At 38.6% G+C, this 11,779-nt stretch overlaps 1 protein-coding gene across 1 annotated transcript in view; it reads right to left on the minus strand.

The window, feature by feature from the left end:
• Window positions 1-4,113: 4,113 nt before the first annotated feature.
• The window catches only part of LOC111249754 (uncharacterized), a 13,741-nt gene continuing 6,075 nt past the window's right edge, over window positions 4,114-11,779 (minus strand). The window contains exon 4 of the mRNA XM_022804030.2: window positions 4,114-4,975. Within this exon, the coding sequence (XP_022659765.1) occupies window positions 4,380-4,975 (596 nt within the window). The 3' untranslated portion in view covers window positions 4,114-4,379. The remainder of the gene's footprint in view (window positions 4,976-11,779) is intronic.

Below are 11,779 nucleotides of genomic sequence, written 5' to 3' on the forward strand. Positions count from 1 at the left end.
GTAGTTTATTTATTTTCATTCAAGTATACATAATTGTTGTGTGTCGTCTGGCTGGATGGCAGTATGTATATATATATATATCTGTTGCAAACGAACTATAAACAGACAATTTCGTCATCACGTTAATATCTGAGCAACTTTCTTATGAACAAGTAAATAAAATTGTGAAAACAAGGTAGCCTGTGAAAGTAATGTCTTTTGATTATACTATAGCTTTTGCGTTTTTACCTCCGTGATTCTTGTAGTGTGAAGTTAAGCGTTGCCGTGCAAAAAAATGGCTTAGATTTTATTCACCAACAGTAGCTGCTTAATACGGAACTGATTCATCGTCCTCTCCACTTTTTACCAGCCCACTCGAACCATTTACTATCGACGAACCATAAAACTTTGGTATATAGCACTTGCAATAAGCTCCCAAATAGACACCAGATGTTTATGCCAGTACATTTACTTCAAAATGATGTCTTGCTGCTTCAGTTGCATCCACTTACTGAGGCGGCCGTTCAATTATCATAAAAGACACCTTTTTATCACAGGTTATAATTCAATGCAAGAATGGGTAACTGTTAAAGGTGAGAACAAAGAAATTTAGGCACTTCTTAATCTTTTGACTGAGGTGAACAAGTATGATATTTTTATACACATCGAATTTTAGTTAAGATTTAAGTATGTTAAGACGGGTCCACTTTTACCACAGCTTTCAATATTTCGTTACTTACACTCTTAGTGGGTCTTCTACGAAATTAATTTTCACATTTAAAATGTCCTTTCTGGATTTCTAAGCTAGCGGCTCACGTAATTTCGAATAGTAACTCCTTCCTCGAATACAAGGCTTATACGACAAGCCGCATTTCCGTCGTAGCTTCCAAGAAAAACTCGCACTCGTAAACCTCTCAAACTTCCTGATTTCCCATTTTTCAACCTACCAACTAAAGGTCAGAATAATAACATCTACGCGCGTATATACCAAATTTCAAAAGGTGGAATAATACGTGGCATATAAGTATTTTTCAACAATGCACCAAACTTTTGTTGAACAGGAAAGAACTAAAATAATAAACTCGTTTTTCCATTATCATCTTCTTACCAACGTCTTAAACTTACATTTTTAAAAGCAACCTGAATGCAAATTGCTTAAATAATATAATTAAATAAGTAATAAATAATAATAAAAAAAATATATACATATAGAAAAATAAAAAAGGGTTATATTACATGACTGCCCTGGAAATGATATGCACCAGTGTTGGGTTTACAGAAATCGTTGCATCTCGAACATGAATGAAACCCTATGCCATCGACACTAATTCTAAAAATAAAATAAAAGAAATAAATGGCCCCAGAATACAATTCAGCTTAGTAAAAACGCATGTGTGTGTTTTTACTAAGCTAGATATGTCAAGTTAGATGAAGGAATTGTATTTTTGAACTTGTGGTACCACGCGTCATATTTGTTGACGACGTACCATATGTTGTTGCATTTAAAAAAAGCGATGACCTTATTAGCACAGCGCACCATTCGATAATGCAAAATTACCAACATATGCATCACATTGCGAATAGTCACAACCATGGATTAGAATTTACCACAGGTAATTATTTATATCAAAATAATGTGTAACCACGATAGCCATGCATGTGTCAATGTGTTCAACTTGGCCTCTGAGACCTGTACGCGCACTGTGCCACCTTCTTAATTCTCAAACAAAATGCGATTTGTGGGTGTGATAGACCATTCAAAACCCAATTATACACTATTCAGCAGAACTTTCATGTAGATAGCTAGTAAACAAATCATAATCTTTGATCGGCTTAATTTGGCGGTAAATTATTATAAATATAATCACAGTAATAATCACAGTCCTTTCTAAAAAATTAATTTTCTTCTAACTTGGGTTAATCATTAACTTCTTTGCATGAAATCAAGAGTAACCCATGTAGCGCTACTTCTAATCTATTAGATTCCACCTTGTGGGGCTATATAGAGCAATTATTACTTTTGCAAAAAATGAATTATTTATAGTGCACGCAATAGAAAATATGTTTGGTGAATATACTAATATAATTTGTTTCTCTTTCGTCATTGTTTTCAATAATAACATTAAGTAAATTTTAACCTATATAACCCCTATATATACATATATAAAGGAGGGCGGGGGGATATATACATCTGTATATATATATGTTATGTCTCTTATAGTTAGTTTCTACAAAATTTAGATGAAGAGAGTATCAGCGAGTTTATGCACATTTAATACACATTGCAAATCAGTGTATAGCCTTATGTGTCGTGCCTGCAAGGACTCCTGTTGTGCATCAACAAGGAACTTCAAACCCGCCGTATCTACAACGGCCTTTCTGAACTAGCTTTAGCGTATCCCGCTGCCCTGGGCTGTTTACCTTAGAATGATGTAAATTATCGGTGCGGTTTTCCTTAACCTCTCCTTTGCTCCTTTATTTCTCTTTGGCGCCTGCTTGCTCAGGCCGAGCTTACGGCAGGACAGCATCAGTGCCCAGAAGCCATTCTGCCTGCCTTCAACACAAGTCCAAGGAACCTCTCACTTCTTTCGATGTTACGCTCTGTGCAAACGAAGATGAGATGATCCAGTTAGCACCCTGACTATCCCGCCGACCGCTGCTGATACCCAAGGGACTCTTGTGTGCAATGGCATATCGTAGCCACTGCCTGTCTGTCTGCCTGCCACTGCTTACTTGTTGGCAGCAGGAGCCTCTCGCGCGAGAGCTGGCCGGTGCCCCGTGTCGTTTCCCCATCGCTGAACCCCGAACCCGCGACTGATCTACTCCTATCATCGTTGCCTACCACCAACTAACTTACTTTGTAGTCAGTCGGTGGGTGTCGAATGCTGCTGTTCACCCATTTTTCGGGTCATTGGCGCCGCTTGTTTTACCATTGACAGGGAACGAGAAAGAATGCACCTTAAGTGAGGGTTGTCCTAGTGGGGTTGCGCTGCTCCACTAGAACCAAGCTAGTTGAGTGTTTTGGGTGGTGTTGATGTCCGTGCCTACGTCTTGATATCCATCCTTCGCGCTCCATTGCTACCTTTGTCTGGCCAAATCCAATCGGAAGTTATATATATACAGGTATATAGACATATGGCTATACAAGTATATACACATTGTTTGGTTGTGTCTATCTAGCGAATGAGTGAAGGCCGGCTAAGGCATATATGGCTACAACTTGAGGTTTAGGGATACGGTAAGCGCTCCGCAGAAATTGGACAGATGTGTCACTAGCGTGGAACTGATTTCGCAAGCATTGTTCTTTTGACAAGAGATGGGCGCTTGAAAATAACGAACAGAGTGATAGCAAAATGGGCAGGTGTCAAGGCTCAGTCATGTAATTGCATTAGTAACTAAAGTGATAGGACACATTTGATAGACTCTGATGTGATTGAAGCAATCAACGAGGAGTGATCCCTTGCGCGTTAATATATGCGAGCATCCAGATTGTATCCGATAGCTGAAATAGTTTGTAAAAGTTTTCATTATCGACATTTTGCTAGGAATGTGCCAAGGAAACTATAAAAACGATTGCTCATATTTTACGATGACTAAGTATTCTGTTGCGTGATAGAATATATATCACTCTTTTTGTTGAACTAAGTTCTACGCAAAGCTATCAGTGACATCGAGGCTGCTTTAGGCATAAAGAAGTTCATAAACATTGAGCTTCTCACCGACTGAATGTCGCATTGTAACACGAAGCATAAGTTAAAGAAGACTGGCTATTAATAAAAGGCACACCTCATGCATGTCAAGATATTTCAGATAAGAGTTTCCGCAGTATCCAATCGCCATTTATTATAAGCGCAATAGTTTTATTACTATTATGATTATTATTACTATTATCATTATGGCACTTGTAGACCAAAAACATATCTCATTAGGGTTACGCAATATAGAAATCGAATGGATTGAGAGATCAGGACAACTTAACGTTATATGATCTTAGAGCATAAAATATGAAACTGTCATTTGCATATTTTCCCTGAATGTAATTTAGATAGAGTATCTACATTAATTTACTAAACGTTCAACAATAAAGTTTGGTTCTACCCCACCCCGATTTGTAATAAAAAAGCACTAACATCCTTCACATGGTTGTATCTCGCGGCAGCATCATTTATTACCCTTATTATTATCTTTATTATGTTTCTTTATCATCATCGTAGCCCTAAATTTTTGTTGTGAGTCTTATATACTACTATACAATACCATATCATAGCGAACAATCAATGCTCAGCCTAACTACACAATTTGTTGGCTTCTGTATATATATGTGACTCTATGTAGACTCCTCGCGGAGCTAATTAGAGTGTGTCGCTTCATCTACGCCTCTATTATTTCCACTTATCGTTTCAATCAGAATCACGTTTTAAAAGCTCTTCCGGGGATACCCATTTATCATCTGTACTACTCGGTGCAGATGGAGGAGTGACAAGAGGTAAGAACGGTGGACACTGAGCGCATCCAGGCGGGCAGTTGGGATAACCAACCCCAATCCCTACGCCCACTGGAAACAAAGGATACGATGGTAGATCGAGCCTGGGCAATAAGGGGTTCCACAAAGGACGGAAAGCGCTGCTACGGGAAGAAACATCAGTAGTAGAAGAGGATCCGGCACTTGCAGTTGTAGATGCAACAGAGCTATCATCTGATATCATGAGGGGAGGCACATGTAATGAGTTCTCACACTTTAGAATATATTCAAGAGCCTTGCCCAGGTCATTATTAAAACTTCGAAGAAGTAAATGGAGTAACGTGGGTTTCTGATGTGGAAATAGGCGCTGTAATATAGCCAGTTGGTCACCAGGAGCTGGAGGAGGTGCTTGGGAAGTCGTGGAGTCCACATCCACTTGAGGAGGCAGTGCGGGCGATGAGGATGAGGCCACTGGTGGACTCTGCGTGTCCGAAAAACGCGCGCGTTTTGACTCGGAATCGGACACGGTACAATCTGTAAATAATGTCAATATATTTTGTCAATTACAAATCGCAGGTTTGTACAAACAGTGTCTAATAAATTTCGGTGCTAATTCGATTGAGTTTGCTGCACTAGAACGTAATCAGATTTTTGCATATCTACTTAAGCATTAAGTTCCTGATACACTTGATCGTTATGCATGTAAGAGAATTCGTAACATTCTTCAGACAAAAGTTGCTTAATACGAAGACACATGTTTTGTTAAAAACGTAAAATAAGAAAAATCACGACTTTTTAGAGAAACCATTGGGTTTTCGTGAAAATGTAGCAGGTCGTAGTAGCTTTTCAGTAAGAACTAATCTAGAGCTCTGTAATGCGGCCCTTCTGTTAGAATACCAACAGGCGTATTAATAGACCCTTCTAGTGGGGGTAGAGATAAGTGGTACATATTGTTCTCTACAAATACATTTTGCATTTTATAACATTTTCTAGAAACCTTCATTTTGCTATCATTCAAGGTTTACATCTATCCTAATGAAGTTTTTTCGCTAAGTTGAAAAACAAAAGAGCAGCATGCTGATTTCCAAACCCTCAATTTTGAAACAATGACTATCAGGATCTTTATTGCCCAGAGCTACTATAATATGTGTGAAGTTCTTGTGTTTTCCTATTAGTCGGTACGAAAATATATTCGAAGCTTGCCTGTCTTTCAGACATATCATACCGGGTTGTCAAAAAAAAGTATTGACCGTTTTTAAGCTAGAATTAAAGCAAATATGTTTCAAAGTTTAAAATAATATTACTTCACTAAATATGCGCCATTTTGATGGATAACCTTTTGCTGGCTTCCCAATAACACCATAATCTCATCACTGACGAACTTCAAATGTTTCTGGGCCAAAAACTATGACAAGTGATTTTTGCATATCTCATTGAAAATAAATTAACATTATTAAGGGTGCTCTGCAGAGACCGAACTAGATAATAATTTTATACGGGGAGATAATAATTTTATTAAAAATCCGGGATACACGCCAGATGCATTGAATTTGTCAATCCAAGTTCTCCCAATTTTTGTCGGGTAGCTAAATGTATATGCAGTCGGGTATTGTCCTGGCGGACGAGTACGTTTTTTACAAGTTCCAGTCGATTTTTTCTAATGGCTTGTCGTAATCTTGTTAGTTATTAACAGTAAATGTCAGAGCCAATCGTTTGTCTAAGCGGTAGCAATTCATAATCCACAATACAACAACGCATAACATCGTCTTCTTTAGCGTTAGTCTGGGCTTTGCTACAGATTACTGAGCACATTTTATTTCTTTTTTCTTATTTGCACAATGTTGTCGTATGTGATTCAGTTTTTACCATCCGCGATCAAGCGCTCTAGAAATGACTTGACTACCTTGCGGTTCTATGAAGTTTCGCAGATGGGAATAAGATGAAGTAAACTCATCTGCGCCAATTAATATGGCATCAAAACATTGAGCTTTTTTGAGTAGTCAGCTATTTTTAAATGGTTTAAAACTGTTTAGTGGTGGATCTTTAATTCTTTGGCAATATCATGGCTATTTACGTGTCGGTCTCTCTCAACCTCCTTACAAACTTCTTCCGGTCGCCCACTAAGAAGTGTATCCTATACATCAAAATTTCTAGAACGAAAGCGACAGACACATTTTTGGGTTAATCCTTTGGGGTCCGGGAAGCATTTGTGTCTTTATCGTAATAAAACTATGACATATAACGAAGTTCTGTAGCAGTTTTACTCATCCTCAATGCGCTCTATCTTAAACTTTAGTAAACTCAATTTTAACACATATTTTTTTAGCGCATTTTAGCAACAACGTCATCTATCTCAGTCAGATTACCACGCATATTATTTTCAAGTGTTTTAAATCAAATAGCAACTACTCAGTTTAAATCTGTTCACATCTTTAATTTAATGATTTGGTGTTTCTGTACATTGCTGGTAGTATGCAGCAATGAACTGAAAATAAAGTGATTGAATAATTCAGTTATTAATTATTCATAACTGAACATTACTTTCAGGATAGTCCACTAGGCTACGAACTAACAGATTCGGAGGGTTTAAGATACTCGTTCTAACGTAACTACGCACTCGTCGGTAGGACTCACTGAAGCGCTCACAACTAAGGAATAGGTGAACGCTTCCAATGTTTCAGTTTTTTTTATAGGAAGTAATCAATTCATTTTTGTGCATTAGGTATGTAAAAGATTTTTATACGAAGCCAAGCTCTAGTGTATTATTATGTAGAAAATTATATACACATTTCAATAGATAAAAGTTTTTGTTTGTGTTCTGCCACATGCATTGAAACAGCGAATGGCAGCTTCAGCCGTATTAGAATATAGGCGCTTGCGTCCTCATCTGTTAACCCTAGCCACCGGTTAGCGTTAGAGACTAATAGTGTGCAACGGCAGCAGCTGCTGTTTTTGTGTACGACGATGTGTGGACTCGCATGAGAGCCCACCGCCAATTCTGGGTGGTGGGAGGAGCATCGCTAGTAGCTGACTGGGTGTAGCCAACTCTTTGGCTCGTCGCCGCTTGGGCCTCTATCATCTTTCTGTCGCTGGCTGCTGAGATGTCCGTCTCTGAGTGGCTTCCCAACGGACTCTCCTCAGTCTCCTAGCGCTTTCTACTTCAATTCCCGAAGAGTCGGAGGACGGATGCCAAGGGGAACGGCGCATCGGCGCATCCCGATGACGAGATGTTTGCCCAATCGATCGCTTCCTTCCTAGGCAAAGAGCAAGACTTCTATTCAGAAAAAGAACAACCTTTCCATACGTTTACCGGTCACGCTTTTCATAGTAGCTTCTATAAAAAGGAAGAGCTAGACATGGAAAGAAATCCGATAGTGAATTTGCTGTCAAGCTACGTTTAATCCACAACTATCTAAGGTTTCCATCAAAAAGAAAACAAGGCAAGGCAAACGTATTTCACTTTCAAGAAGCCAAAACAGTTAATAAGGTACAAAGCTTCCAGGTATCTCACGAGTGAAAAATCACAACTCTATTGAGTTATTTAAAAGAGTGGTTATCATGATACGCTTGAGCGTACCGACAACCATTAATGTGTTTTCATGTTCTTTTCTCCTTGCACCTCAGAATGCGTCGGTTTTGTGCCATACACATGTGGTATTAAGTTAGCTGGCTTAAGTCACATTTGAAAAAAATTAATCCTGTTACAGTCATATCGTATGTTATATAGCTTCACAACGTTTGACGTCTAGAAACTAGCAAATCAAAGCGAATTCTGCAGGCATTTACTGAAAGACACGAACCATGGTAAGATTAACGTCTAGGGTCAACGAATACGTATATCTGGTCAACTTCATCTATTTGAGCTTTATTAAAATGGTAACGTTACGTATTGAAAGTTAGCTGAACCCTTTTGACTTACACTTATTCACTTAATCGACAATCTGCTTAAAGGTCACGGGTACGATTACGCATATCCTGGCGACGATCCTATTTTTTTCGTAAACCCACGAATCTATAAAAAATAAATGTTGTCACATATATGCTACTTGATTGTATATTAGGGGAGAACATGTTTTTAACGGTGCGTGCTTGTCACAGTGCTTAGAGGATGGAGAGCTTTGCATTTCCCTGGTAAAAAGAAATTGGTAAATCCTACCCTAGAACTACAAACGGCACTCAAGAGTGTGATCTGCACATTTTAAACTCTTTCTCTTTGGCCGCTGAGGCATGCGACACTAGGGCAATGTTTTCAACATTAGCCAAGGTCAACATGTGAAGGCAGAATGTAATGGAACGTTGACTAAGCAAAGCAAGATGACCAGGTTTCTCGGGGTTTATTTACAAGACGTTACCTAATCGATTAAAAGTATACCAAAAATCTTGAAGCGGGCTGCAAGCAGGGTTGAAAACATTCGTAAAAATCTACGGAAAATAACGCGAGTTATTCGTGCCACTTAATGCGATCAAGATAGCTAAGTGTTATTGTAAAGCAAGGATTGTTATTACAAAGATAAATCTAGCAAGGAACAATATTTGTTCAATCAATTCAATGAATGTAATGCATACTAGAATAAATATCTGTGCTTCAGATAACTGGCAAGTAAACTGTACCCGCATGAAGCGAACTGAGCTTGTACAGCTGCGACGCCAGTGTTCCTGGGAGTACTTGGTACTGAGTTAGATGAGCGACTGCGGAGCTCTACTAAAAGTTGATTAGCTAGAACGCCCGTCCTAGTTTACGACACAAACATTAGCCAATATGATATCCCACTGGAGAGGAGTCATGGTATATAACAGGTATCGGTGCCTCCATAGATTGATATGAACCTACTGGTGACAAGTTCCTCAAGGGTTATCGTCACAGACGGGTATCGTGAAAGGAATTAATGTGAAACATCTATACAATGATTCCACAAGATTCACTAAAACAAACTATCGTTTATGCAAAGAACCGTAAAAGTTTATCAACATTTGAGTTTTACGGGGCTAGGCTGTGTTTAATCTAGGATCAAAGAAACAAGGACACTTATATTTAGTGACTCTAAAGTCCCTTTAGAGGTTTTATGTGCAGTCTCGAGGGTAACAATGCCTACCTTGCTCGACCTTTTCCGAAGTGCTGCAAGTTTGTGAGCTTTAAGCTTACCCTCAATAGATGCCCTCACATCTCAGTATCTAGGTAAAAGGAATAGCCAATAACACTGTTCAACTTACAGCTTCAACAACACTAGGATGCAACCAATGTCAGTCAATCAGTGGCAATCGAGAAAATGAAGCAATTGGCATGAAGCAGAAAGTGTACTAAATAATGAAAGAGCTAACCTTCAAAGAAAAATGTGCACAAATGGGAATTGGAATATACTTCTGTCGAGAGCATGAAAAAGATATTAGCACTTTAGTGAAGGCTTCACTTGCAGCACGCGAACCCAAATCAAAACACAATGAGACCCTTACTGTCAAGTTTGTGTAATATATCATGATGCAATTTTGGTTTCAAAAAAGGTAACAGATTCTATAGGCAAAAACTTCAAAGGATGATCGATACGTCTGATAAAAATAAAGATTGAAAGTTCTAGAGGTACGCATGATTGAGCATCTGAGCTCATTACAAATTATTAAATATGCTGCCTAACAAGAAATGCAAATTTTCGCTCGAATTCGTGATAGTACATTTTATAATAAAGCGCTTTTCAAAATAACGCTTCACGAGCCTTTGACATCCAACTTCAAAACTGCTGGCATAACGGAATAGGTATATTGATTGAGAGACGGGAGAAAGGCGTAGACAGTGACGTCGGATTCGTCAATACAGGGGTCGGAAGATAGGGAGGATGCAAAGGAGTCTTCCATTCAACATTTTTAAGGAGGCTTTACGGAGCATTGCGATGTGAAGTCTGTCATTGTGGAGGAATGACCGTTTTCTATAGAAAATACTTTCTGCTGAATAGCCATGTTTACTGGACCTGACTTGGCCATACACAGATTCTTCTTGACTCCCTGTTTTTATCTAGCTTCTCCTAGTGCATAAACCCCTTCTAGCTCCACTAAACGCAAAGCATGTGTTCTTGGGATGGCGATTTGGCTCAACTCTGGGCTTAGACCTATCTTCTAGATCCGCCTGTTCCATTCCTTGATTCATACCGACGTAAAAATACTAGTTCTTGTCATGTATATAGAAATCTTTAGGTTGTCCAATGTCGGGCGAGCTGCTGAAAAACTATAAATAATCGTATCTACTTATGCTTCATTCAGTCTGTGGACAAAAACCCAGGCTCCTAATTGTTGATTAGATCAAAATGCATTCGAGATGTCTGACGATAGTCACTTGAGTGCAGTTCATTTTCTTGGTCAATTCACAGGTTGTTGGTTGGCCACTTCCTTGAAAGTCGTTTTTAAGTGGTCTTTGTCTGCCCCAGACGGCCGGTCGTGGGGGGCACCTCTCCAATTCCAATAGGCCATTATTTGACTTCGCAAACCACCTTCAAGCAATTGTCTAAGGCATAGAGTTCACGCCGTACACGGCAACCTTTGACGCTTTGATCTTGGTAGAGACGAAATATAAGACTCAGGTGAAAATGCATTTTTTTTCACGAAGAACATCTAACGTTGGAACCTGAACTCCAGATGAAATGTTGTTCACTTTTTAATGAAATTACAGTAGACTTATGGGAAAGCAGCAGTTTTGGATCGTATATAAAATTAAACAAATAGTCGAAAGGTAAAAAAATATTTGGAAAAAACGCTACTATGTATTTACCAATGCTTAATATATAAACGCTTAGCAAATATAATGCAGGCTAACGATATATACATTGATAATGTTAACTGCCGGAAATATGGCAAATATTTAAACATGGTTTGCTCTCTAGGTCGAGCCGACAAATACAATCAAACTATGCCAAAGTTCTTATGCTAAACTATAGTTTCAATGTAACTAATGCATTCGTTTATAATATAACGTTGATTACGTTAATTTGTGGTCTTTTGATTTGTACAAACAGTGAAATGAGAGTTAAACTAATGATCAACGAGAACAGTTTATTACAAAAATAACGCATAGTTGCCAAAACATTTTTCAATAGAAGTGCAATGTAATGTGCTTAGACCAACAAAAGCAAGAATCCTTTCGGTATTGTGTCGGTAGCATCTGTTTGAACTAATTTTGGACACATCCATCGTTGGCCAAAACAGAGTTTGCGATATTCCAAATCTTGCGCGTGTTTGCTACGCACAGGAGCACTCAATCGAACACCTCTTTATCCTATTTTTACCGATGTGCTAAGATACTATGCATCTAATTATGGCAGTACTTTTATTATTCAAATTACTTGCATTCTTGCA

Source organism: Varroa destructor, unplaced genomic scaffold (assembly GCF_002443255.2).
Source record: "Varroa destructor unplaced genomic scaffold, Vdes_3.0 BEIS01000004.1, whole genome shotgun sequence".
Classification (NCBI taxonomy): Eukaryota; Metazoa; Arthropoda; class Arachnida; order Mesostigmata; family Varroidae; genus Varroa; species Varroa destructor.